The 27,288-nt window shown below is 44.1% G+C and overlaps 1 protein-coding gene across 3 annotated transcripts in view; it reads left to right on the forward strand.

The window, feature by feature from the left end:
- The window catches only part of LOC126161664 (uncharacterized), a 496,787-nt gene that overhangs the window by 360,668 nt on the left and 108,831 nt on the right, over positions 1 to 27,288 (forward strand). For all 3 annotated transcript variants that reach the window (XM_049917659.1, XM_049917660.1, XM_049917661.1), the window contains exons 17-18: positions 17,456 to 17,516; positions 23,840 to 24,048. In XM_049917659.1, coding sequence (XP_049773616.1) covers positions 17,456 to 17,516; positions 23,840 to 24,048 — 270 coding nt within the window. The remainder of the gene's footprint in view (positions 1 to 17,455; positions 17,517 to 23,839; positions 24,049 to 27,288) is intronic.

A 27,288-nucleotide genomic window follows, 5' to 3' on the forward strand; every position in this document is an offset into this window, starting at 1 on the left:
AGTCACGAATCCAGTGACATAACCGAGATAATATTCCATAAGCATGCAATTTCACCAGAATCCACTTGTGTAGTACAGAGTCTAAAGCCTTCTGGAAATCTAGAAATAAGGAATGAATTTGAAATCCCTTGTTGATAGCACTCAACACTTCATGTGTTTGTGTTTCACAAGAACGATGTTTTCTAAATCCGTGTTGACTGTGTGTCAATAGACCATTCTTTTCAAGGTACCTCCTAATGTTCGAACACAATATATGTTCCATAATCCTGCTGTATATTGATGTTAATGATGTGGGCCTGGAATTTAGTAGATTACTCCTACTACCTTTTTTTAATATTGGTGTGACCTATGCAACTTTCCAGTCTTTGGGTATGGATCTTACGTCAAGTGAATGGATGTATTAGATTATTAAGTCTGGAGCTAGTGTATCAGCATACTCTGAAAGGAACCTAACTGGTATACAGTCTTGCCTGGAAGGCTTGCTTTTGTTAAGTGATTTACGTTGCTTCGCTACCCCAAGGATATCTACTTCTACGTTACTCATGTAGGCAGCTTTTCTTGATTCGAATTCTGGAATATTTACTTCATCTTCTTTGACGAAGGAATTTCAGAATGCTGTGTTTAGTTACTCTGCTTTGGCAGCACCGTTATCTATAGTATTTCCATTGCTATAGCATAGAAAAGGCATTGATTGTGCCTTGCCGCTAGCATACTTCACATACGACCAGAATCTCTTTGGATTTACTCTCAGGTTTTGAGACAAACTTTCATTGTGTAAACTGTTATAAGCATCTCGTGTTGAAGTCCGCACTAAATTTCAAGCTTCTGTAAGAGATTGCCAATCTTGGAGATTTTGCATCCTTTTAAATTTGGCATGTTTTTCATTTTTTCTGCAACAATGTTCTGACCCGTTTTGTGTACCAAGGAGGATCAGCTCCATTGTTTGTTAATTTATTTGGTATAAATACCTGAATTGCTGCCGATTCTATTTCTTCGAATTCAAGCCACATCTGTCCTACACTTACATGTTTAATTTGGAAGGAGTGGAGATTCTCTTTCAGGAAGGCGTCAAGTGAATTTTTATCTGTTTTTGGAATGGGTATATTTTTCGTTTATTTTTGTAGGATTTGGGGTTACAATATTCAACCTTGCTATGACAGACCTGTGTTCACTAATCCCTGTATCCATTTTCATGCTTGTTATTAGCTCAGGATTATTTGTTGCAAATCGGTCAAGTGTGTTTTCACAAGTCTTGACTATTCGCGTGGGCTCATGAAGTAACTGCTCGAAATAATTTTCAGAGATTGCATTTAGCTTGACTTCGGATGATGTTTTATGCATACCTCCAGATTTAAGTATATATTTTTGCCAACATATCGAGGGTAAATTAAAGTCATCACCAACTATAATTGTATGAGTCAGGTACAAGTTTGAAATTAAACTCAAGTTTTCTTTGAACCTTTCAGCAGTTGTACCTTCTGAATTGGGTATTAAATGATCCAAATATTATTTTATTCCCGTTTCCAAGAATGACCTCTGCCCTTACTAACTCACAGATACCACCTATGTCAATTTTGTGACAAGATAAACTACTTCTAACAGCAACAAACATGCCAGCACCAACTGTGTTTAACCTACCCTTTCAGAACACTGTTAGTTTTTTCACAAAAATTTCAGCCGAACTTACCTCCGGCTTTAGCCAGCTTTCAGTGCCTATAACAGATGGCCACCTCAGACAGAACCATTACTTCAGCAGTCATTTTATTAACAGCATGTTGCGCTCAAATGATATTAGGAATATATTGTCTGTCAAGATTGTAGTTGCTAATAAAACAGTCGCTGCAGTTGTTCTCAAAGTGGATAACACGTTGCATTTTCAATTCCTGCGGCAGTTGTCTTACAGATCGATTCAGCTATTCCCTCAGTTGAGCTGTTCCTTCTCAGTTTTGTGTCACCCTTTATTTCTGGCCATCCTTGGGTTTTGACCTCCCTTTTTAAATTTTGTTTTCGGAGTGTGAGCCATTTGGGGAAGAACTTCCTACCTACAGCCTCTCGTATAGGTTCCCCTCTCTCTCGACCCCTATCATTCTCCTTTCTTCCCCACCATAGCCCCCCCCTCACCCCTCCTCATTCTCCCTTCTTCCGCACCATAGCCCCCCCTCATCACTCCTTATTATCCCTTCTTCCCCACCATAGCGCCCTCACCCTTCTTGCTAGGTCACTAGCACATGTAACCAGTCCATGTGACGAAGAGTACCCATCTGGCTATGATTCCTGAGCTACCTGAACTATCACTGTCTCATGTATGCCTAGGAGCAGTTGTTCGAGTTTTTGGGGCATCAGGATGCCCACCAACTACCACAACGCTGGCTGGGCTGCGCTCAAGGGGTGAGCCCCTGATTGCAGTCAGTGGCACCAGGACAGATACTCGGCACATAAAGCGTGCTAAGCTCCGTACTTCTGGCCACTCTTGCACAGCCGTCTCTTCAGACAGGAATGATTCTCTCTCTGCTTCTTCTTTTATTTCCTCGGCCATCCGTGTCCTGGCCAACCTCTGGGAGGAGGGCAAGGTCTGCCAGCTTGGGATGAAACCCTGTCCTCATTATTTGGTTTGTTCCAGGACAGATGGGAAGACTTAACCAAACCATCAGAGGTTAGTGTCATGAAGTCAACTCACTTAGTAAGATGTCATCTGGTTCCGTACTTTTTAAAAATTCTCCTGCCAGTAACTCTGCTTCCCATTGTGCTTGCAAGCGCTTTGTGGCTTCTTGGTGAACTTTATTCCTCACCAGTCCTTAAATATGACCCAGGGCATTATTTCCCACAGGGATCTCCTCCTTCAGTGTAATGAGAAACTCGGACTAATGTGCTATGGTGTGATCTACAGAGAATCCAGAGAGGTCCTAAGGGCAGTTGTATTGATACCAGCACTTTCATCCTGACCTTTGAGGAGGATACCCTTCCAGAAAAAGTCAAAGTTATGGCTTACCATTGTGACATGACACCCTTTATTGCCTCCCACGTGCAGTGTATCCATTTTGGTCACACATCTTCACAGTATGAGGTGAATCCTATTTGTGGTGACTGTGACCACCCTCTGTGGGGAGTCCTTACACCCCACCACTCAAGGACATAAGCAGTTCTGGCCCACATTATACTCATTCACCAGATTGCGCGACCTATAAAAAGGAAAGAAACATTTATGAATTCAAAAGTGTCAACCGTGTATCCACTTTGAGACCTGACAGAAATTTGACTGTCTCCTCCCGGTATCTTTAACGTCTACCTTTGCTTCTGTTTCATCCTTTCCTCCTCCTCCTCCTCCTCCTCCTTTCCTTTGTCCTGTCCCCCCTTCCTTTTCCTCCTCCCTGGCAGTTCCCTTTACCTCCCATCATGGAAATGCTCCTTCTCTGTGGCCAGAAAAGAAATGGTCTTATCTAGCACCCACTGGTGATGGAGCTCCCTCTAGGAACCCCCCTCCTAGCAGCATCTTCATGTCAAGAAGCCTGTTACTTGGAGTAGGTTATGGGATCCAAGCCCTGTGGGCTTCAAGGCCACCTGTTCTCTTTTCAATCCTGTTATTTCTGCAACTTGCTGTCCTCTCAGTCATATGCCCTCAAGCCCTCTGAAGGAGAAGAAGATGATGATGTGAAACACTTGGGACAAGATTCCTCCCCCCCACATGCCGCCACAGCCCCCCCCCTCCCCCCTCCCTCCCCTCCCGGAGACTCACAACACTTTTGTGAGTATGTGCTTGGCACACATAGGTCCCTTGCCATTCCAATAGTCCTTCCTTTTCCTTACTGCAATTCTATCCTCCTATTCTTTCTCCCCTTCATTGAGGACCATGTACAATCGGGCAACCAAAACTTTCGAAAACTATCGGAAGCCTTAGATGGATTTCCTTTTTTCTTTCTCTACTTTCTTGTTGTTCTGACTTCTTCAGTCCTTCCTCCTCTTTGGCGTTTCAGGTCTCCGTTTTTGTCTTTCTTGCTCCCCATGCATATGCCTGAAGGCTGGCTCATGCATTTGGCGTGTAAAGGACAGTGGGGTAAAGCGTAACTCGCAGCACCCAGGTCGACAGGTAGGGCTCGTGCATACCCCCGGTAAAGGCCAGTCCCAGGGAGGGGTGATGCCTGAGCTGTTACCTTCCCAATTGCCAAATGGTCGCTTTGTCTGGAGTTTAGGAGGTGTGACCTGAGGTGTGCATGGTCATGTAAGATAGGTGTTCTCCACCCTGTGGGAGCTCCCAGATGGAAGTAGTGCGCTATTGGAGACCCTGGCAATCACAGGGGATTCACCTGCAATGAATATGTCATCTCCATCCAGCACAAACTCCGTCTAATAAGTGGAAATGGAATAAGGCCAAAGACATGATGAATCTTCCAGTTGCATCCTGCTACCTCGTGGTGTCACACACAGGAGAATGTCTAAACTTTTCTGCAGTAAACCCATTCATCATTCAGAAAGGTGAGGATACAGTTGCTGGCCCACTAAAGTCCTGCACTCGATTATGCAATGGAACTCTGCTTCTAGAGACAGATGGTGCCTTTCAAGACCAAAAACTGCTTAAAGCTGTGCTCCTCTGCAGATACCCTGTTCATGTAGAGGCTCATAGAACAATGTGTTGTTCACGTGGTGTCATATATGTACACTCTGCAGCTTGATGGTATGATTGAGGGAGATATACAACATTCGCTCTGTGATCAGGGTGTAACCACAGCCTATCGAGTTATGAAGAGGGTTAATGCAGAATTCATGCCTACCCCACCCCCTCTTCTTAACATTTGATCCAGTGGAGCTCCCTTCGAAGATCAAGGCAGGATATGCAGTCACCAATGTTGGACCCTACATACTGAACCCGCTGCGTTGGCACCACTGTCAGCATTATAACCATACTCATTCACATGTCCTGTAAAAATGCTGCCAAATGTGTCAGTTTCATGAGGGAAATTTCCCACCTCCTCCTCCCCGCTGCATCAACTGCACTGACAACCAAGCTGCTTCATCCCACGAATGCCCTGTGTACCTTGATGAGTTCTGGAAACTAATTTTAAAGAAATGAAAAATAAATTTGTTTAATAAATGACAAAGAATTGGAGCTTTAAAAGCAATTGGATTTCAGACTTACCTGTAATCCTTTTATTCACAGATGATGGACAAGTGTTTTTATTCATATAGGTGAATAATGTTTAGAATAATACTTGTTGATTATGAGTAATGAATAGTAATTTATACATGTAATCATTGTTCATCGTTTGCATAAACTGACCATCAGCTGGCTGACTAAATTGGCTGCTTAATATTGCGGCTGCCTAGTGCTTAGACCGCAGATCACTGAGACCGTCCGCCTATAGACATTTTTGTGTTCCATTTGTTATGCTGTAAATCAAGAAAAGTTGTGCTTAAAGTTGGTTTCAGCATTGCAATGCATTACTCGGCATGGTGGTATTCTCGTGACTTCCTCCCACCTCTGAACAGATACAGCCAGCTAGTGGTGATCCACATCTCAACAAATACTTCAAAATATGGTGCAACTTGACTTAGCATTGTTGTCATTGTTTTAGCAAAAGAAGCTGTAAGATCAGAGAAAATCATAGGACCAACTGGGGATCGAACCCTAAGTCTAAGTCTTGTAGTCTGGAACTTAAGCCATTGAGCCACAAAGGCACATTTCTGGACAAACCTTTGATAATGTATTTACAGAACAGAACCTCACTGGCTAAGGGAACAAATACTAATTCTGTACAAGAAGTAAACAAAGGAAATACAGTGACATTATATGTTATTCATTATTTGATATACAGATAATTTATTGGCAAATAAATTTGTTTGAGTGACCTATGTATTCGAATAATATCAAGAGAGAAATATATTCAAATAATATCCATGTCTCTCACCATTAAACCTTTTGCTGTTTTCCTCTTTCTGTGTGTATTATCAAATATAATGAGTCCTACTAGTTCACTTGCTCGATTTACTCACAAAAGAATACGGTGTAGCTAAATTGAAGTTTTTTAGTTTATCATAAACAAAGTTTACAGTAATAATCTGTCGTCACACTTTTGGTATAAATCCTTTTAATTTGTTCTGTTCAAAATGTGTTGAAGTGTCAGTGTGATTTTAGCAGCTGACTGAAAGCGAGCATTAATTCACCAGCTACTATTTCACAGAAATATACAGTTCCACAACTGAAACAATGGACTTCAATAATGTTCAATATTCAGTTATCCCTTTAATTTTTGTTATATTGTGGTAACGCTTGGTGACTCTCAGGTATACAGTGCTCATTATCTTCATAGTAAACATGGAAAAATGACAGCTAAAAAGAAATTCTAATTCTAAATGTGTTTGAACACTTACCATAAGCATTAGTGCCACTACGTTGTGTTGAAACTGTATTGGTAGAGTCTGTGGTTACTTACCTGCATGGCAAGGCCACATGACTGTTGCCCGTCGCTCTGTGAGTGAGCGGAGTGTGACACCAAGTGAATGAACTGTCAGCCGCGTGCTTCCAAGTGCGCATACATTGTGAGTGATGTACACGAGCACTATTAATGTGGATTGACCACACAGCTGCAATGCTCTAGAGAGAGCCCTTCACCACATTGACATTGTGTAGAGGTCCACGTTCATCTTGGACTTAGTTCACTTCCCAAGGTCACTACTCTAGAGTAGACCTGCCCCTCTAAGTTTCTCGAATTTTGCACACAGCTTGGAGACAGCACCTTCATCTATTCTGATGGCTCTAAAACTGACTGTGGGGTCCAGTGCACCTTTGTCATTGACAGCAAACATTTTTATACTGACTTCTAGATCAGTTCTCAATTACTGCAGAGCTTTCCACCTTCTATCAGGCCACCCAGTACATCTGACAACACAGCCTTCTTAATTGTGTATTATGTTATGATTCCCTTAGTGTCACTCTGATTCCCTTGTGTCATTCTTGCATTAACACTCTTCTTTCTATATGAGAACAAACTCCAGGAAGTTAAACACCTCCCTACAACTTGGATGACTTCCTCTTGTTCCTCGAATTGCAAAGAAATACTTATAGCTAGGCTGCATATTGGTGGCTGTCCTTTCAATCACTGCCATTTTTTAAATGGAAATCGCACACCACTCTGTGCTTACTACAACCAACCATTGACAGTGTGCCATTTTTTTTACCCAGTGCCGATTTTATGACCATTTATATTTTAATGTATGTATGTCATCTGAATTATCAGATAATTTAGCAGATACAGCACAAGCTGTAGGTTGTGGTATACTAGCCGGCCAGTGTGGCCGAGTGGTTCTAGGCACTTCAGTCTGGAACCGCACGACCGCTACGGTTGAAGGTTCGAATCCTGCCTCGGGCATGGATGTGTGTGATGTCCTTAGGTTAGTTAGGTTTAAGTGGTTCTAAGTTCTAGGGGACTGATGACCTCATATGTTAAGTTCCATAGTGCTCAGAGCCATTTGAACCATTTTTTGTGGTATACTTTTTATTTCTCATAATAATATGGCACAGGAAATTTAATCTTCAACCATTTGAGCAACCTCCTCAAAGGAGAACGGTAAACCATCACCTTAACCTTTTTGGGTAAGACATCACCCTCGAAGGCCAAGATGAAGGCACCGGTGGCTACCTGATTATCCCTCGGACCCCGATGGATGCGCCGGATGAAGTGAACACCTCGTTGTTCGAGGTTGGCGCGTAATTCATCGTCGGACTGCAGAAGAAGATCCCTGTGGAATATAATACCCTGGACCATGTTGAGACTCTTATGCGGCGTGATGCTAACTGAAACATCCCCCAACTTGTCACAATTGAGCAACATCCGTGAGTGATGTGAAGCCATATATCCCTCCTCCGATGTGGTGTTTTAAGTGCTGGAAGTTCTGGCACATGTCATCTTGCTGTACTTCCGGCATCACCTGTTGAGATTGTGGCCGTCCTTCCCATCCCGATACTCCATGTGCCCCGCCTCCTATCTGTGTTAACTATGGAGAACACCATTCCCCCTGCTCACCGGACTGTCGGATCTTCCAGAAGGAAAGGAAGATAATGGAATATAAGACTCTGGACCGCCTGACCTACACCAAGGCAAGGCGGAAATATGAGCGGCTACATCCTGTGCCCATGACATCCACCTATGCCGCTGCTGCAACACGGATACGATCGTCTCCCGTGTCGTCACATACTGTTGCCTCTCAGCTATGTCAGAATGAACCAGCCCCCTTGGTTGTGGGGGGCACTTCCCCCTCTGTTGCTCCTGTTCCATCTACTCCAGGAGCAACACCACCCCAACCATCGGGGACATTCGTTCCCCCTTCCCAGCCGGAGAACCGTGAGGCTTCTTCGGCTCCTCTAGCCAGGAAGGGGTCCCTTGGGGCCCTCCCATCCCAGGCTTTGCCCAGTGCCAAAGCGGACACCCGCAAATTTTTGAAACAACAACCGGTCGCTGGTCATAGGGCTTCACGGCCGTCGTCCGTCCCTGAGACTGACCCAGTGGGACCCTCCCAGCCAGACCCTCCAAAAGCACAGCGTGCAAAGCAGTTGAAGAAAAAGGCTCCCAAGCATCCTGACATTGCGGTGGCACCTGTCCCGCCGCAGCCTTCCAACTCTGCGTCTGAGGATGAGGTGGAGATCCTGGCGTCCGCTGCGGACCTCGATCTCGCCGGTCCCTCCGACGCCATGGAAAGCACTAGCATAGGTGCTCAATCGGAGGCAGCAGGTGACCCAGTGGCGTAATCTGCCTTCCCAGTCCCGTCACGCCTTTCCCAGCCATGGACAACACTATTCTCCAGTGGAACTGCAACGGTTTCTTCCACCATCTAGCTGAGCTCCGTCAACATATCAGCCTTCATCCTTTCCTCTGCATTGCTCTGCAGGAAACTTGGTTTCCAGCAATGCGAATCCCCGCCCTCCGTGGCTATCGGGGTTATTATAAGAACCGAGCAGCTTATGAAAGGGTGTCTGGTGGCGTCTACATCTATGTCCTTAACTCTCTTCACAGCGAGTCTATCCCTCTACAAACAGCTTTAGAGGCTGTCGCTGTTAGGGTGTGGACGCCGCAGGCTATTACCGTGTGCAGTCTTTACCTTCCACCAAATGGTGATGTCGCGCTGCATGTCCTGGCTGCACTGATAGCCCAATTGCCGCCACCTTTCTTGTTACTGGGCGATTTCAATGCCCACAATCCTCTATGGGGTGGGACTGTCTCCGATGACTGCAGTCGTGCCGTGGAGCATTTGTTGGCTCAGCTCAACCTTAGCCTCTTGAACACCGGTGCTCCCATGCATTTCAGTGTGGCCCATGGCTCGTTCTCGGCCATCGATCTCTCTCTTTGCAGCCCCGGACTTGTCCCATCCCTCCACTGGAGGGTGCACCCTGACCTGTGTGGTAGTGACCATTTTCCCATCTATTTGTCACTGCCCCAGTGTCATTCTTCTGGGCGCCTGCCCCACTGGGCTCTCCACAGGGCTGACTGGCCGGCTTTTACTTCCGCTGCAACCATTGAGTCTCCCCCACAGGGTGACATTGACGAGGTGGTCCGTGTCTTAACCACGTCAATCATTTCGGCGGCCGAGGCTGCCATCCCCCGCTCTTCTGGAATCCCTCAGAGGAAGGCTGTACCCTGGTGGTCGCCGGAGATTGCTGAGGCTATTCGCGACCGTAGGCGGGCTCTCCAGTGTCATAGGCGGCACCCGTCTCTAGAGACGCTCATCGCCTTTAAGAGGCTCCGTGCCTTGGCCCATCGTCTTATTGCACGGCGTAAGCAGGAGTGCTAGGAGAGGTATGTCTCATCCTTGGGCTCCCGTGTCTCCCCCTCGCTCGTGTGGTCCCGGATCCGGCGGATTTATGGATACCAGACCCCTATGGGTGTCCCTGGGATCTCCTTGTAGAACACTGTCTGCACGGACGCTGCCGCCATTGCTGAACACCTTGCTGCACACTTTGCTAAGAGCTCTGCGACTGCAACTTATCCTCGCTGCCCTCGCCGATTGCCCTGATACAGCACCAGGACCAGACTGCATCCACGCGCAGATGCTGAAGCATCTCTCCAGGGACTGCCAGAGACACATCCTCACCATCTTTAACTGCATTTGGAGCGAGGGCGTGTTCCCGTCGCAATGGCAAGAGGGTCTTATTGTCCCCATCTTGAAGCCCGGTGCGGACCCACTGGCGGTGGACAGCTATCGTCCCATTACCCTCACCAACGTTTTGTGCAAATTGCTCGAACGTATGGTGGGGCGGCGTTTGTGTTGGGTCCTTGAGTCGCGCGGTCTCCTCGCTCCATCCCGGGGTGCGGACAATTTGGTGCGGCTGGAATCTGCTATCCGTACGGCCTTTGCCTGACGTCAGCATCTCGTTGCTGTATTTTTTGATCTGCAGAAGGCGTATGACACCACATGGAGGCATCACATGCATGAGTGGGGTCTTCGTGGTCGGCTCCCGGCTTTTCTTCAAACCTTTCTATTGCGCCGCTCTTTCCGGGTGCAAGTCGGTGCCGCCTCTAGTTCATCTTCTACACAGGAAAATGGGGTCCCGCAGGGCTCGGTGTTGAGCGTCTCCTTATTTCTAGTGGCCATTAATGGTCTGGCTGCAGCCGTGGGGTCATCGGTGTCTCCTTCTTTGTATGCCGACGACTTCTGCATCTCCTTTAGCTCCACAACTACGGGAGTCGCCAAACGCAGGCTGCAAGTAGCTGTTCGCAAGGCAGCATCATGGGCTCTGACTCATGGTTTTCAGTTCTCTGCAGCCAAGACTCGAGTTATGCACTTCTGCAGGCATCCGACGGTCCACCCTCATCCTGAACTTTACCTCGACGGCCACCTGCTTCAAGTGGTGGACACTTGCTGCTTCTTAGGACTCATCTTTGATGCCTGGCTCACATGGGTTCCTCATATTACTCAGCTGAAGCAAAAGTGCTGGCGGCACCTCAACGCCCTCCGCTGCCTGAGCCACACGTCTTGGGGTGCAGATTGCTGCACGCTGTTGCGATTGTACAGAGCCCTTGTACAGTCCAGGCTTGATTATGGGAGCCTGGCCTATGGGTCTGCATCACCCTCAGTGTTGACGTTGTTAGACCCCATACACCACTGTGGGGTTCGGCTTGCAACTGGCGCTTTTCGTACGAGCCCCGTGGATAGTCTACTGGTGGAGGCCGGGGTTCCCCTGCTGCGGATTCGCCGCCATCGACTGCTCGCCGACTATGCTGTCCACGTCCATTGCTCGCCGGGCCATCCCAATCATCACCTGCTTTTCCCTGCCATGGTCCTCCATCTGCCCGAAAGGCGACCTAGGTCTGGGCTTTCCATAGCTGTCCGCATCCAGTCCCTGCTGTCGGAACTGGGGTCATTCCCTCTTCTGCCTCCCTTCCGGGTCCGTGCACCTATGCCTCCCTGGTGTTTGCCCCGGCCGTCCGTCCGTCTGGACTTGGCACAGGGACCCAAGGACTCGGTTCCGCCTGTGGCCCTCCGTCGCCATTTTCTTGCGCTCCTCGCCTCATTTTCAGGCTGTGAGACTGTCTACACTGATGGTTCCCTGGTTGATGGTCGCCCTGCCTACGCTTTTGCTCACGCTGCCCATGTTGAACAGCGCTCCTTGCTGGCTGGCTGTAGTATTTTTACTGCAGAGCTGGTGGCCATATTGCGCGCCACTCTTGAGCATATGCGTTCCTGCTCAGGTACGTCCATCGTCATCTACAGTGACTCCCTGAGCAGCCTCCAGGCCATCGACCGCTGCTATACCTCTTCTCCTCTGGTGTCCTCTATTCAGGAGTCTGTTTCCGCCATTACCCGTTCTGGTCGTTCGGTGGTCTTTGTTTGGACGCCAGGTCACGTTGGCATCCCGGGGAACGAACGTGTTGACAGGCTGGCCAAAGGGGCGATCGACGCCCCAGCTTTGGAGATCGGCCTCCCGGCTCGTGATCAGTAGTTGGTGTTGCGCCATAAGGTGCTTGGGATGTGGACTGCTGAGTGGCGTGGCATGACATCTCCGAATAAACTGCGGGCTGTTAAGGAGACGACCAATGTGTGGCGGTCCTCCTTGCGGGTCTCTCACAAGGAGTCTGTTGTCCTGTGCCGGCTGCGCATTGGGCACACATGGATGACGCACGGCCACCTATTGCGACATGAGGACCCACCTTTATGTCGCTGCAGCTCCGTTTTGACAGTGGTCCACATTTTATTGGACTGTCCACTTTTAGCTGTGTTCAGGCAGTCGTTCGCACTGCCTGACTCGCTCCCTACCCTTTTAACAGATGATTCTGCTATGGCTGACTTAGTCTTACGTTTTATTCGGACAGGGGGTTTTTATCATTTAATCTGAGTGTTTCTGTTTTATTTGATTGTTTTGTGTTGATTCTGGCCTTTGGCCTACAGTTTTAAACTCAGTTTTTAATTTTGTTCTGTGTCGTCTGTCTCCTATTCTGTTGAACATTTGTTTTATTCTCTGTGGGTATTTTTAGTATTTTGGAGGAAGGGACCGATGACCTCTGCAGTTTGGTCCCTTTCATCCTTAAACCAACCAATCAACCATCTCAATTGGGGTGTGCTCTTACATTAATGGATGTCACTCCGTCCTTACCAGTGATGGATACTGACTCGGCACGGTGACCGATTGTGGCCCGATCGACATCCATCCTGACGCTTGTACTACTTTCCTCCGAAGGAACTCTAATGGTTACATTCCAGAATTGCTGTTAGTTCCCTGGTTCCTCTTCATACTGAACTCGGTTCCATGTAGACTGCAGTAACGATTTACAATCTCTATCCCCACCCCCCTGACTAGCCTTCTACACTTTGTGCTCTTTTTGCCATCCTTTGACAGGTCCCACTTCCCCTTCCTTCTCCTTGGGGATTTTAAATGTACATAACCCTCTGTGAGTGCGGTGCTTAATCTATGTTTCTCCAACACTGGAGCCCCCACACACTTTAGCGTGACACTAAGCACTTTCTCGACCATTGATCTTTTCATCTCTAGTTCAGATTCCTCACCTCTGTTTAATAGGGATTTCATGACAATTTGTGCAACAACGATCATTTTCTGATCGTCTTATCTTTTCTTCAACATCACTTGCTTGGACGCCCTCCTCGGTGGGCCTTCGCTGATGCCATCCTTTTGGCAGCTACTTTGGTGATTTCTTCTTTTTTGGGTTCTCCCCAAAATTTCTGCTACTATCAAAGACTGCTGTCGGGTCCTCCAACACTACAAAGGACAACCATCTCTCGACTGTAACCTTGCCTTTAAATGGTTTCGTGCCTGGGCCCATTATCTAATTAAATGCCAGGAAAGGGTTACCGTATTTACTCGAATCTAAGCTGCACCTGAAAAATGAGACTCGAAATAAAGGGAAAAAAAAATTCCCAAATCTAAGCCGCACCTGAAATTTGAGACTTGAAATTCAAGGGGAGAGAAAAGTTTTAGGCTGCACCTCCAAATCGAAACAAAGTTGGTCCATTGTAATATGAGACACAATTTAGGTCTAATGAATGATGATACAGCTACGGTAGTTTGGTTCGAGTCGAAAGCTTAGCAGTTAAGCTTTACCAGGTAGCCATTGCTATGCGTCAGGCGCTCCGTCCGTATTTATACGGATATCCTTCCTTTTTCATGTGCTTCGTCTGGTTTGAATCGATTGCTTATTTTGCTTTGATCTGAAAGTGCCGTTTTCTATGTTATAGGTGTTTACGTCAGTCACTCGAAGCTGAAAATGCATTACTATACTGTGTCATGCATTGTTTGTCGCATTCTGATAGTGCGTGTTTACGGCCTGTCGCTGCTCGCGGCATGGCTTGCTTTTGTGCGCGCTACCGCCGCCTACAATTTAAAAAAGAGAGGAATCGTCTCATTAGCGAAACAATGGCAAGAGACTGCTATTTGTTGTTACTTACACTGCTGCTTTCTTTGATAATGATCAACAAGAACCAAATAATAGACTGCGTATGATAGAACATGTTCTGAACGAGAGTTTGGCGAAAATATTTCTCCGTTTGAAAATCTTTGCGGCCGCTTCTTTAGTACATCAAATTCTGCACAGAAATGAGTCATCTTAGATTTAAAAATCTAGTCAGTTGCCATGCTTCATTTCTGACTGTATCACTATTAGGCATAAGAATAATACGAATATAAATATGACACGATACATATATGTTCCGCGTTTGCTGTTGTCTCACTCTAGTTTCGTAGTTTATTTGGCAGACAGGATTTAAATGAGATAGAAGCAAACACGAAAGAATACTGGCAAAATGTTTATATTCGTATTATTCTTATGGTGAAGAGAATACTGCATATGATTCACATTTCATCAGGTTCCTATTAACAACCATCTCTTCTCACAGCTAGGAAAAAATTCAGAACGTAGAGTTGGCCATATTGACAAAAATCCCAGTATTACCAGTCGGATTTTCGTAGTACATTGAAATTCGAAGATGAACAATACGGAATTTGTATTTACTTCGTTGGATTATGTATGAAAAAGCAGTGGTCGAAACTCGGGCGGAGAAAGAAAGCTCGTCTTCCAATTTTTTTTTTTTTTTTTAATTTTATTTACTGACACAGAGGTTTTGGCGCCAGTATTTGTCTTTGTGCCTACAAAGGATGCCTGTGTAGCGCTACATATATTCGACGGCAGAAGTTAGTTGTGGTGGCACCTATCAACATTTTTCAGAACTTCCGCTTGCTTTGCACTCGATTCTAAGCCGCAGGCGGTTTTTTGGATTACAAAAACCGGAAAAAAAGTGCGGCTTAGATTCGAGTAAATACGGTATTTGAGAATGAAATTTTGCTGCCATAGGATTGCATACTCCTTTTTTGCAGGTAAGGCCAAAGATCAGGGGCATTTTCGGCTGCCGTCCTGCAGGTGCCCAGGAATATCCCTAAATAGTGTCATCCTCAATAGGCCGGATGCGTTTGTAGAGCATTCTGCTCGGCATTTCACCTTGCATCAATGCATTATCCACCTGTGTTTCATCTTCTCAAACATCTGTAACGGCTCCCTTTTCATTCGTTTCTCGTTGCCTGGAGCCTTATAATGCCCCATTTAGCAAGTGGGAATTTGCCAGTACAATTGCTCTCCGCCCTGACACAACTCCTGGACAGGACCGGGTGCACAACCAAATGCTTCAACAATCATCAGTAGCTAGCCAATGTATTATACTTGCTCTAAACTGCCTCTTCAGATGAACAATTATTGTTCGATCAGTTTAATGAAAGTACTTTGCAAGTTACTTGAATATACAGTGAATCGAAGGCTGTAATGCCTCCTTGAATCATGGGGCCTCTTGGCTTTGATCCAGGGTGGTTTTCGCTGAGGCTATGTTACTGCAGATAATTTAGTCCATCTGGATTCTGTTATCCGAATGACTTTTGCCCAGCATCAACACCTTCTTGCAGTATTCATCGATCTGCAAATAACTTAAGATACCAAGTGGCACCACCACATCCTTGCCATCTTGCATGAGTGAGGCTTCCCTAGTCCACTCCCGATTTTTATCCAAAACTTCCTTTCATGGTCTGGTGCTGCCCTACGGTGTCGCTCTCTTTGTATGAGGATCATTTTTGCATTTATTTGTGTTTTTCTGCGTTGGGTGTTGCTGAACGCAGACTGCAGGGAGCAATACACAGAGTGCAATTTTGGGCTCTAACTCGTGGCTTCCATTTTTTGGCTGCCAAGACCTGTGTTATGAATCTCTGTCATCACCATACATTCCATCCCCATTCAGATCTGTATCTTGATGGGCCATCCCTCAACCTGATGACCTCAGACTATTTTTTAGGACTGGTCTTTGATGCCTTCTTAACGTGGCTTACCCATCTTCGTTGACTAATGTGGACATCTTGGTTGTGCGTCAATGCTCTTCAATGGCTCTACACAACATAGATCCAATCAAATCTAGATTATGGAAGATTTCCTTCACCATCTTAGATTCAATCAGTATGTGTGCTCTGTCTGTAATCACCTGTGTTGACGGGTCATTAAACCCCAATCTTCCTTCCATCCTTGAATAAACTATCATTTTTGCAACCTGTACATTGTAACAGGACAGGATATTGTGAACAAGCAGGTGTTTGTGTGTGGATGTTTATTCTGCATTAGTTAGCTCTGAATAAAGAAATCGTCTGAAAGTTTTGTTTTCTTATGTACCTATTGACCACTCATTACCTCAGCTATATGATGAATGATTAGTTTTACTCCTTCCATTATTTTTCAAGAAAGCACTGTAAACAGAAACCAATTCCCCACATGAAGCTTGGCGGACCATTGCCAGTTGTGAACAGCTGAAACATGTGGTGCACCTTTAAGAGTGACACAGAAACTGTGGATATTAAAGAATGCAAGGGCAAGGAAAAATCCAGCTTGGTAGTGAAAGACTATTTTTTAACTAAAAAAATGTACGTTTTTTTTTGACAGTGCACGTTGTCCAGTGTTTCTTCATTGAGTAGATTCCATCTGTAAAGTATGATTCTAGAAAGTTACAAAATATTGAACTACAGGTGTCATAAATCTCCCCATTGCTCTAGAAGTTTTCCAATTGCAAATTTCTCTAGATTTTGGAATGGACGGCAGTCAGTAATTGAGTGCCTAGACCTGTGAATAGGGCAGATGTTCAAACAACCAAATGAGGTGGCGCTGTGGTTAAGACCCCTTTAGTAGGTTCAGGTTTCAGTTATGTTTCCAGCCATCCAGATGTGAGCTTTCTGTGGCTTCCCTAAATCACTCAGTGCAGGTTCTGGGACGGTTCCTTTGAAAATACGGCATCAGTATTCAAAGATCTTAGTTTCCACTTGTCCAGATAACATATGGGTCCCCTCTTATCTGGTAGTCTGAGTGGCCTGTTCCTCTCTGCTCCTTGAGAAAGAAAGCTGCAGAGTGTGTGTGTGTGTGTGTGTGTGTGTGTGTGTGTGTGCGCGCGTGTGTGTGCGCGCCAGCAATACAATAAAATAATATTGACTGCTGAAGAAAAGTACTGGCCTGCCATTCTGTCTCTTTGTAACTAAACAAAATTTGTTAGATTTAATTGCAGGTCCAGTGTGTTTCCAGTATACTATATCACTTAATGTGCACACATGGAGCACTTCACAAAGGTTGATCATATTGGATATTTAACACTGTTGCTCTTTAGCTGTAGTGGAGTAGGATATGCTTGGCTACATTACTGTCATAGATTGTGGTATGTGAAAGATGTGATTTATAGGACAAATAGTTGAGGACAAGAGTGGTTTATAGATAGGCAGAAATGTTTTGTGGGTTAGATGGGTAGCTGATTACCTGCAAACACTGGTAATAAGCCATATTTAGCAATGGATTGAGATGTATTTCTAATTATTAATTTATTAGATGATAAACAGTGAGAATAAATAGTTCATTATTATTATTATTATTATTAATTATTATTATTGTTGTTGTTGTTATTGTTATTATCAGTACTGTCACTCACTCACTTCATTTGGTGTATGTTACAGCTCTGTTCTTGTTGAATATGCAAAATCAGGCGTATCAGTCCAGGACACTGTTCCACACAAGGTAAAACTTAGTTCAATACTATATTTTGAGTTGTATTGTATGGAAATGTGGTAAAAATTTCATAGTGATTATGGATGGTGTATTTCTAAAAATACATTTAATGTGGAATTTTGCTAGACCTTGTAACCATTGAGCTGAATTCGTTTAGTAAGGGATATAAAGAAGTTAGCACCAGAGTAGTGATGGAATGAATTTTTGCAGCTACCACAGACTAGTGACCATTTGTTTAAGAATCCCCCAAGGCAAAGAAAAAAGTACATTAAAAGGCTGGCATACCATTTTCACTCTTTTGACAGTAGAATGTTTTTAGGTCCGATATGTCATTGCATGTTAACATTATTTAGCAATTTGTTACTGTTTTTGTCATATTAATATACTCATTTTACCATTACTGCAGTAGTGTCGACTACGTGCTTTTCTTTTCAGTTTTTGATATTTACTACTTAAGCTGATGTCACATTATACTAGAGATATGTTCTTTCTAGTGATGTGAGAGGAAAAATATTTGAACTTCCGTTATGTTGTGTTGTCACATGACTTAGAACTATCTTCAAGTTGATAGCAATTTGTACTCTTCCTGGTGTAGTAAGAGACCGGTAAGTACATGTTATCGATCCCTGTTTGCTGAAACACAAATATCTCAACTTTTCCTTTTCATCTGTGTATGAATGTATTAAATGAGGAGGGCCTCACATGGAAGGTTCTGGTTTCCTCTGCTTGGGTACCAGAGGCCTGAGAAATATGTACTGAGGGGAGGGGATGGTACTAAATGAATCTTTGTAGTAAAGGGAGTTACAGGAAGAGCACAAGGTTTAAAATGTGCACCAGTTTGGCTTTCTAGATTCGATAGGTTAATAATTACGACACATGAGTAGGAGTTAGTAGACTGACGATTAAACAGTGCAGTGGTATTGTTAAACATTACTAACAAAGTGGTGAAAATTTAGTTGCTTACATCTGTAAAGTACATCAAATTTTTGGTGGAAATAATGCTCCAAAATCACCAACTGAAGATTAATGAATAATGAAGATGAGGGGGAATCATCGCTAATGTGTCATTATTCTGTGTGCATTTGGTCTGGAGGAGTCATCGGACCATTTTTCCTTGAAAACAATGCAGGTAATGCATGAATGGTAAATGTGGAATGTTACTGTAATGCGATAACCTAGTTCTTTGAGCCTCAGTTTGAAGATACTATGTGGTTTCAGCAGAACGGTGCCAATTTCATTGCTGCCCATGAAACGTTGGCATTATTGTACAAATCTTTTTTTTATCATGTTATCTCTATATTGATGACCAGGCTAGTGACCATGATCTTGCAATTTAACATCGATAAACTTTCTTGTAGGGTTTTCTGAACCTTTCTGTGTACACCAACAAGCCCACATACCACCCAAGCATTAAAGGCCAAAATTGAATGCTGCATCAAAGAAATACCATAACATTTATGCTATTTGTTACTGTAAATTTCACAGGAAGAGTATGCATATGGCTTAAAGCCAGGGTATCCATTTACATTTTCAGATGTCTACGTAATAAATCGGTACATATTTCAATAAATTTTTACAGAAAACCACGTTTTATTTCAAATTCAAATCTTGTGCTCTAATGGTGTATGTATATGTTTTGGAAATTAATTGAAGGAAACTTCCACTTTATGCTAGATGCTGTTTGTCTGTGCTTTACGTGTACACATTTCAGAACCTTATATGCTGTCTTCAGTGTTTATTATTATTATTATTATTATTATTATTATTATTATTATACCTTACATAACCCTCTTTCATATGGCTTGTCATACTTTTGAATGCTGTTATCTTGTTCACCATTGTATTAGATCTGTTATCAAGATGTATTTCATTCAGTACCGCTCTTGTAACTATTAAACAAACATTGAGTTGTACAGTAACATGTGAGCTGAGTGTGAAAACTTTGTTTCTGTGGTGAAATAAAATAAAAACATTACTGTGTGAGCTGCAGTGAAGAGAATAAGTCTTTGTAACACATGTAGTGCAAAGATAAACGAGATGACAGTACTATAAACTATGGCCAGCTATATAAAATATGTTAACTATTACACACAATATGTGTGAGGGGATGTCTCAAATGGGGTGGATAGAGGGAGAGAAAAAAAAAGCCTGGAATTGGGAGGAGGGACTGGGGAAGGATGGCTAACTGCTCGGAGTAAGACAGCAGTTGTTCTGGATTGGAATGTGGGACAAAAAGCAGCAGGTGTACGGGATAGGAATATGGCACACAGGTATTGGGGCTGGTGAGTTCGTGTGGCACACGATGACAAAAATGTGGGAAAGTGGATTTGGAGGGTGTGACAGAGCAGAGATGGAGAGTGGTGGGTACACAGTCTAGTTACAGTGGGTTATGGAGATTGAGATAAAGAGGTTTAATAGAATGAAGGATGTGTTGCAAAAATAATTCCCATATACATAGCAGAGAAAAACTGGTATTGTGGGGAACGATCCAGATGGTACAGTTCTGAAGCAGCCAGTGATCACGTGTTTTTTTGTGCTCAGCAGTATGCTCAATTCAGCTCTTGGCCACATTTAGCTATGACCATTCATTCTTTTAGACAACTTCGATTATATGCAGACATTGCAGCAGAGTTGGTATATGATGTGGGTGCTTTCACGTGTGGCCCTGCCTGTGATGGGAAAGGATAAGCCTTTGACAGAACTAGACTAGCATGTACTGGGTGGATGGATTAGGCAAGTGGCTTTTGCAGCATCCTGTAGCACAGATCACGTCTGCTTTGGTCGTAGTGTATGCTGTCCTCAAACCATTTGTCAGCCAGATCACATTTAATAGACATCCCAGCCACAAATCTTTATATTTCATCTCAAAATTGACTGCCATTCCTCAGACATTGCTTCTGACATAATTTCATGTCCATCCTGTTTTTCACCCTGTGCACGAAGATAGCTAACTCCCAAATGAAAATCCTCGTGTCACTGAACTATTGTACAGCCTTGAACATAGTTTATTTGTGCCTTCTATTTCTCAAAACTGGTTAGCTTTACAACCAGCTGACGCTTCCATTTGTCTATTTTCTGTGGCTACTTCACCCCGTCCTGCCTGCTGCAGGTATCCCTGAACCACCTTTGCTCCTTCTACAAGGTACCGTCACTGTACAATCCCAACTCCCAGACTTTACTCTGTTAGCACCTGGATGAGTGCTCTAGACACTAGCTCGAAAAATAATCGAAGTTGTTGACATCCTACCCCTGCCTTGGGATACTATTACACATCAGCACCTACACCCTCCCCAAGTAAACCAACTTGCCAAGATCTCAGAGCATCCAGGCCCTGCATTGCTTTCCTTCACATCTGACAAATCCTCCAAAACTCCCAACACTATAAGAAACACAGAACTTAAGCAAACACAAAACATTGTCGTCATCTTATTCACAAAAGAGCCTCAATTGCACTGAAGTTTGTCTTATCCAGGTACCCCACCTTTAATCCCTTACCCAAATTCAACTATGCTTGTCTCAAAAGACCGTCTGTCCTCTTCCCAATCCCATCAGTGGATATTCTTCTTTACTACCAATCCATCCAACAAAAGCCAACATAATCCCCAATATTGGAACCTGACTCTTCCATTTAATCATGATCTTTCCTCTCTGCCCAGTCACCCTCCAGGAATTCCTTACGTCCAGCTTGGCCTCATGATCTTTCCCCAGACATCTTCCTAAGACTACAAAATTCTCAATGTAAGAAAGAACAGACATCCACAATCTCAAGACAGCCACTGATTTACTCATCCTCCCTGCGAACAAAAAGCTCCACCACTGTGATGAGTCACAGAGACTTTCTCTGATGAAGGCATATGCCAACTGTCTGACTCCTCCACCTACAAGCTCTGTCATAGTGATCCTATCCCAGAAGTCCAACATAATCTCCAATTTCTCCTTACATCCTCAGAAACATCCCATAATCTTTCCCTGATCCCATCTCTCTCCTCACCCCAGTCACTGCACACACACACACACACACACACACACAAACACACAAACACACACACACACCTTTTACATGCTTCCCAAAATCCATAAACCCAATCATCTTAGATGCCACACTGTAGCTGGTTACTCTGCTCCCACTGAAAGAATCTTTGCTCTTTTTTACCAGCACTTTCACCTAATTGCCTGTAATGCAGCCTCACAAATGGAATGTAGAAACCATTGCCTTCACTGACTTCTGACCATTCCCACACCAATACCATCTGGATCCCTATTCATAACTGTTGATGCCACCTTTCTATGCACCAACGTTCTGCATGCCCACAGCTTTGCTGCTATCGAACACTACCTCTCGCAACATCCACCTGACTCCAAACCCACTACCTTATTCCTTATACATCCAGCCTATGGCATCCCTACACATAATTAATTCTCATTTGAGGAGAAGATACATGAACAGATTCACAACACGGTCATGGCCCCTACAAGGCACCCTCCTAAGCCAATCTGTATAAGGGCTACGTGTAGAAAAGCTTCTTAGACTCCCATACCCCATATTTGGTTCAGGTTCATTAATGATATCTTCATGTTCTTTGATGTAGGGCCAAGACACATTATCCTAATTTCTTCACAAACTCAACACTCTCTCTCCCATTTGCATCCGCTTGTTGTCCTCATCCCAATGTACAACCTTCCTGGACAATGACAGCCGCCACTCTGATAGCTCCATGCACATATCTGTCCATATCAAGCCAACTAACCACCAACATTACCTGTATTTTGACAGCTGTCATTTCTTCCAGTCCAAAAAAATTGTTCCCATATAGCTTGGCCACTTGTGTATGGTGCATATGAAGTGATGAAAATTCCCTCAGCAGTATGTTGAAGGAAGTATCTGCTGCATTGTCTGCATATCATTTTATGTGAGTATGACCACCAGCAAGTTGCCCACCAGAAGGATGATCATTGCCAACTGCGGCCAAGAGCAGACTTGAATGTACAGTGGCAGAACATGCTGCTGAGGACAACTTCTTCGAGTTGAGTAGCTGGTTCACAATCATGCCATCTGGATTCTTCCACCTCCATCAGGTTTTCTGAACTCCATAATTGAAAGTTATCCTTGCAACACATCCTTCATGCTTATATTTCTTCTGGCCTCAATCTCCGCTAACTTACTGCAGTGCACGCTCTCTACCTGTCGGTCTCCCCTTTCTCTGTCGTGTGATCCCATCGCAAGCCATGTTATCATCATTGTGTGCCACACTAACTGACTGCAGTGCTATCGCGAGCATCTACTGCTACCCCTCCCTTCCGCACCCCCATCCGTCTCCCTCCTTCCTGCCCCGCTCACTCACTTCTGCCTCCATCAGAGATACAGTCACCCTTCCCCAACAGCTTCTCCAATTGCATGCACACTGGAAAGTCAGTCCACACTGTACAATGAAGCACAGACTGCCAGGGAACTATGTTGATATATTTTGAAAACATGTAATGAAATTTAATTGTATCAAAGCAAAATCTGTTGAGAAAACTAGTAAATTGTGATACTGGAATGTGTAGTACTGCTGACACACACTAGGTTAGACACTTGTCCTCATTACAAGTGAAGGTCTGAGTGACCTGTCCCTTCTTTTAACCTTCCTTAACCTGTCCCTGTCTCCCTATTGTTGAAAGAACTATTAGTTCTAAAATGTATCAATTGTGTAACATTTAATTTAGTATGTATCTGTTGGTAGTACTACACATTTTGTCCCCTGAAGATCACAACTGTAATTAAATTAGTGTTGGTTTGATGTGTACACAACATACATATGTACCAGATTATTTTCTTCATGAATGGTTATTGAAATCAAAACTTTATTATAAACATTATATTTACAATGGTGTGCTGCCACATTTAGCTCCAAATTGGGTTCACTTTGATGCCATTATAGTTTAGGCTTCAGTAAAATATGCAGCATTAGATTGTTCATGACCTAACTAAAGAAATTACTGTTTAAGTGAAGCAGAAATGTACGGTTTGTTCATATAGTTCCATGTTCTGTTATTTTATTTTCATAAAACTTCATTTCATTTCCCAGTAAGATTTTCTGACTGAAGTAATTGTGCTTAACATTTTATTTCATGTTGTTAGATCCTTCGCTATCTATGTATCTGCAGCACGGTATGAAGATAATTCAGCGTTACTGATCTCTTACCTGAAAAACTACAATGTACTTATCTGTGATGATCTGTTTGAAAATTTACTATACAAAATAGTTGGAATGAATATTGGTGATAGTGTTCTTATTGCACTAGTCAGTATATATATTTAAAGATAGTACACCATTTTATGATGTTTTTAGAAAGCTGAAAAACGAGTGATCTCAAAAGTGAAGCCAAAAGAAGTTGCTGCAGCACTAAATAAACCTCTGCCAGAAGTGACTGATGTGGTTCCAGACACAGAGATAAAGGAAAATAGTGATCCATTCCGCCTCAGAGTGACTGTTCTTGCTTTAGAGAGTCCAAGCTGCTTCTATGTGAGATTGTATGCCGTGGAGGGTGTATTGTCAGAGTAAGTATTTCTTTTTGTGTTGAAGTAGTTGAGAGATGTAGGAGGTGCACGTTGAAGGCTAAGAAACCTAAGTTACAAGCTGCAGGGAGGTGGGCCCATAGGAATTTGAATAATTTCGTTGATATCCATTTTGTACTAGCTGATAAAAAGAGTACAAAAACATGACATACTCAGATACTAACACAAACAGTTACACTGCTTATATATTTGTATCCTGGTAGATTGTTCCTGGAGATGTACTGGTACAGGAAGCATGTGAATAGTTGTTGTCACACTGCCAGTATTCAAAGATTGTATGCACCAAATCATTTTAGTTTATTTTATCGATTGGACAGTAGATGATGAATCACATTTTTGGAAAGGCACGGTTACGAGGGAAGTGAGCACGATTTTTTTATATTTGTATTTATACTTTTATCTGTATCTCTTTTATAATGGTGTTGTAGAATAATTTTGCTGGTCAAGGCTTGGTCATTCAGAAGGCAGCAGTTTTAGTGTGTTAGCACTTTAAAACATGGTTGTGAGCATATATTTTAATATTTGTTAATGGAGTTCTAGAAGGGTCGATATTGAGTCACATATACACTCCTGGAAATGGAAAAAAGAACACATTGACACCGGTGTGTCAGACCCACCATACTTGCTCCGGACACTGCGAGAGGGCTGTACAAGCAATGATCACACGCACGGCACAGCGGACACACCAGGAACCGTGGTGTTGGCCGTCGAATGGCGCTAGCTGCGCAGCATTTGTGCACCGCCGCCGTCAGTGTCAGCCAGTTTACCGTGGCATATGGAGCTCCATCGCAGTCTTTAACACTGGCAGCATGCCGCGAGAGCGTGGACGTGAACCGTATGTGCAGTTGACGGACTTTGAGCGAGGGCGTATAGTGGGCATGCGGGAGGCCGGGTGGACGTACCGCCGAATTGCTCAACACGTGGGGCGTGAGATCTCCACAGTACATCGATGTTGTCGCCAGTGGTCGGCGGAAGGTGCACGTGCCCGTCAACCTGGGACCGGACCGCAGCGACGCACGGATGCACGCCAAGACCGTAGGATCCTACGCAGTGCCGTAGGGGACCGCACCGCCACTTCCCAGCAAATTAGGGACACTGTTGCTCCTGGGGTATCGGCGAGGACCATTCGCAACCGTCTCCATGAAGCTGGGCTACGGTCCCGCACACCGTTAGGCCGTCTTCCGCTCACGCCCCAACATCGTGCAGCCCGCCTCCAGTGGTGTCGCGACAGGCGTGAATGGAGGGACGAATGGAGACGTGTCGTCTTCAGCGATGAGAGTCGCTTCTGCCTTGGTGCCAATGATGGTCGTATGCGTGTTTGGCGCCGTGCAGGTGAGCGCCACAATCAGGACTGCATACGACCAAGGCACACAGGGCCAACACCCGGCATCATGGTGTGGGGAGCGATCTCCTACACTGGCCGTACACCACTGGTGATCGTCGAGGGGACACTGAATAGTGCACGGTACATCCAAACCGTCATCGAACCCATCGTTCTACCATTCCTAGACCGGCAAGGGAACTTGCTGTTCCAACAGGACAATGCACGTCCGCATGTATCCCGTGCCACCCAACGTGCTCTAGAAGGTGTAAGTCAACTACCCTGGCCAGCAAGATCTCCGGATCTGTCCCCCATTGAGCATAATTGGGATTGGATGAAGCGTCGTCTCACGTGGTCTGCACATCCAGCACGAACGCTGGTCCAACTGAGGCGCCAGGTGGAAATGGCATGGCAAGCCATTCCACAGGACTACATCCAGCATCTCTACAATCGTCTCCATGGGAGAATAGCAGCCTGCATTGCTGCGAAAGGTGGATATACACTGTACTAGTGCCGACATTGTGCATGCTCTGTTGCCTGTGTCTATGTGCCTGTGTTTCTGTCAGTGTGATCATGTGATGTATCTGACCCCAGGAATGTGTCAATAAAGTTTCCCCTTCCTGGGACAATGAATTCACGGTGTTCTTATTTCAATTTCCAGGAGTGTAGACTAATCATCTGCCATGTGTTGCACATAAAGTAGAACTAGTTCCTTTTAGCAGAAAACCCAAGTATTATAATAAGTTCCAATAGGCTTAACAACAACAGAGGAATTTTATAAGAATTATCGGCTGGTTTTCCACAAATGGTCTCTCTCCTGATTTTAAGAGCATTAAGAAAAAAAAGTAATTTAGTAACCCTTTTGGTGCTACAGTTATGCTTTCTGCATTCTGTGCTGAGAGCAGCTTTGTTATGGCTATACTACTTATCAAAAGCTGCTACTTCTGCTGAAGACAGTATTAAAGCCACTATGAAACACTTATCACCCGATTTTAAGAAAACTATGAGATGAAAAAACTTGATTTTTGCACATCTTTCAGTCTGCCATATTTGCTCAATAAACAACTGAATTTCTTTTCATTATGTGCCATAGTTATTGGGCTGCATCCAACTAAGTAAAACCTTCCACAAAATTTTAAAGAGTTTGCAGTGGTAAAAAGGCATTTTCTAAACTTTTGATATGATTCATTTTAGCTTATCATAGCTTTGTATGAAATAAGAATAAGATATTGAAATTTCATTTAAAACTGAGAGCAGAACAATATATCATTATGTGTTCAAGTTATCGATTTTTATATCCAACTGATGGTCCTACATGATGCACCCCAATTCAGGCCCTGCGCATCATAAATCATGTACCGTATTTACTCGAATCTAAGCCGCACTTTTTTTCCGGTTTTTGTAATCCAAAAAACCGCCTGCGGCTTAGAATCGAGTGCAAAGCAAGCGGAAGTTCTGAAAAACGTTGGTAGGTACGCCACAACTAACTTCTGCCGTCGAATATATTTAGTGCTACACAGGCATGCTTTGTAGGCACAGAGATAAATACTGGCACCAAAACCTCTGTGTCAGTAAATAAATTAAAAAAAAAGGTGGAAGACGAGCTTTTTTTTTTCTCCACCCCGAGTTTCGACCACTGCATTTTCATACATTATCCAACGAAGTAAATACAAATTCCGTGTTGTTCATCTTCGAATGTAGCAGTATTTCAATGTACTACGAAAATCCGACTGGCAAGACTGTTAGGGATGTTTGTCAATATGGCCAACTCTACGTTCTGAATTTTTTCCTACCTGAGGGAAGTGATGGTTGCTAATAGGAACCTGATGAAATGTGAATCACATGCAGTATTCTCTTCACCATAAGAATAATACGAATGTAAACATTTTGCCATGTATTCT

This window comes from Schistocerca cancellata, chromosome 2, assembly GCF_023864275.1.
Source record: "Schistocerca cancellata isolate TAMUIC-IGC-003103 chromosome 2, iqSchCanc2.1, whole genome shotgun sequence".
Classification (NCBI taxonomy): Eukaryota; Metazoa; Arthropoda; class Insecta; order Orthoptera; family Acrididae; genus Schistocerca; species Schistocerca cancellata.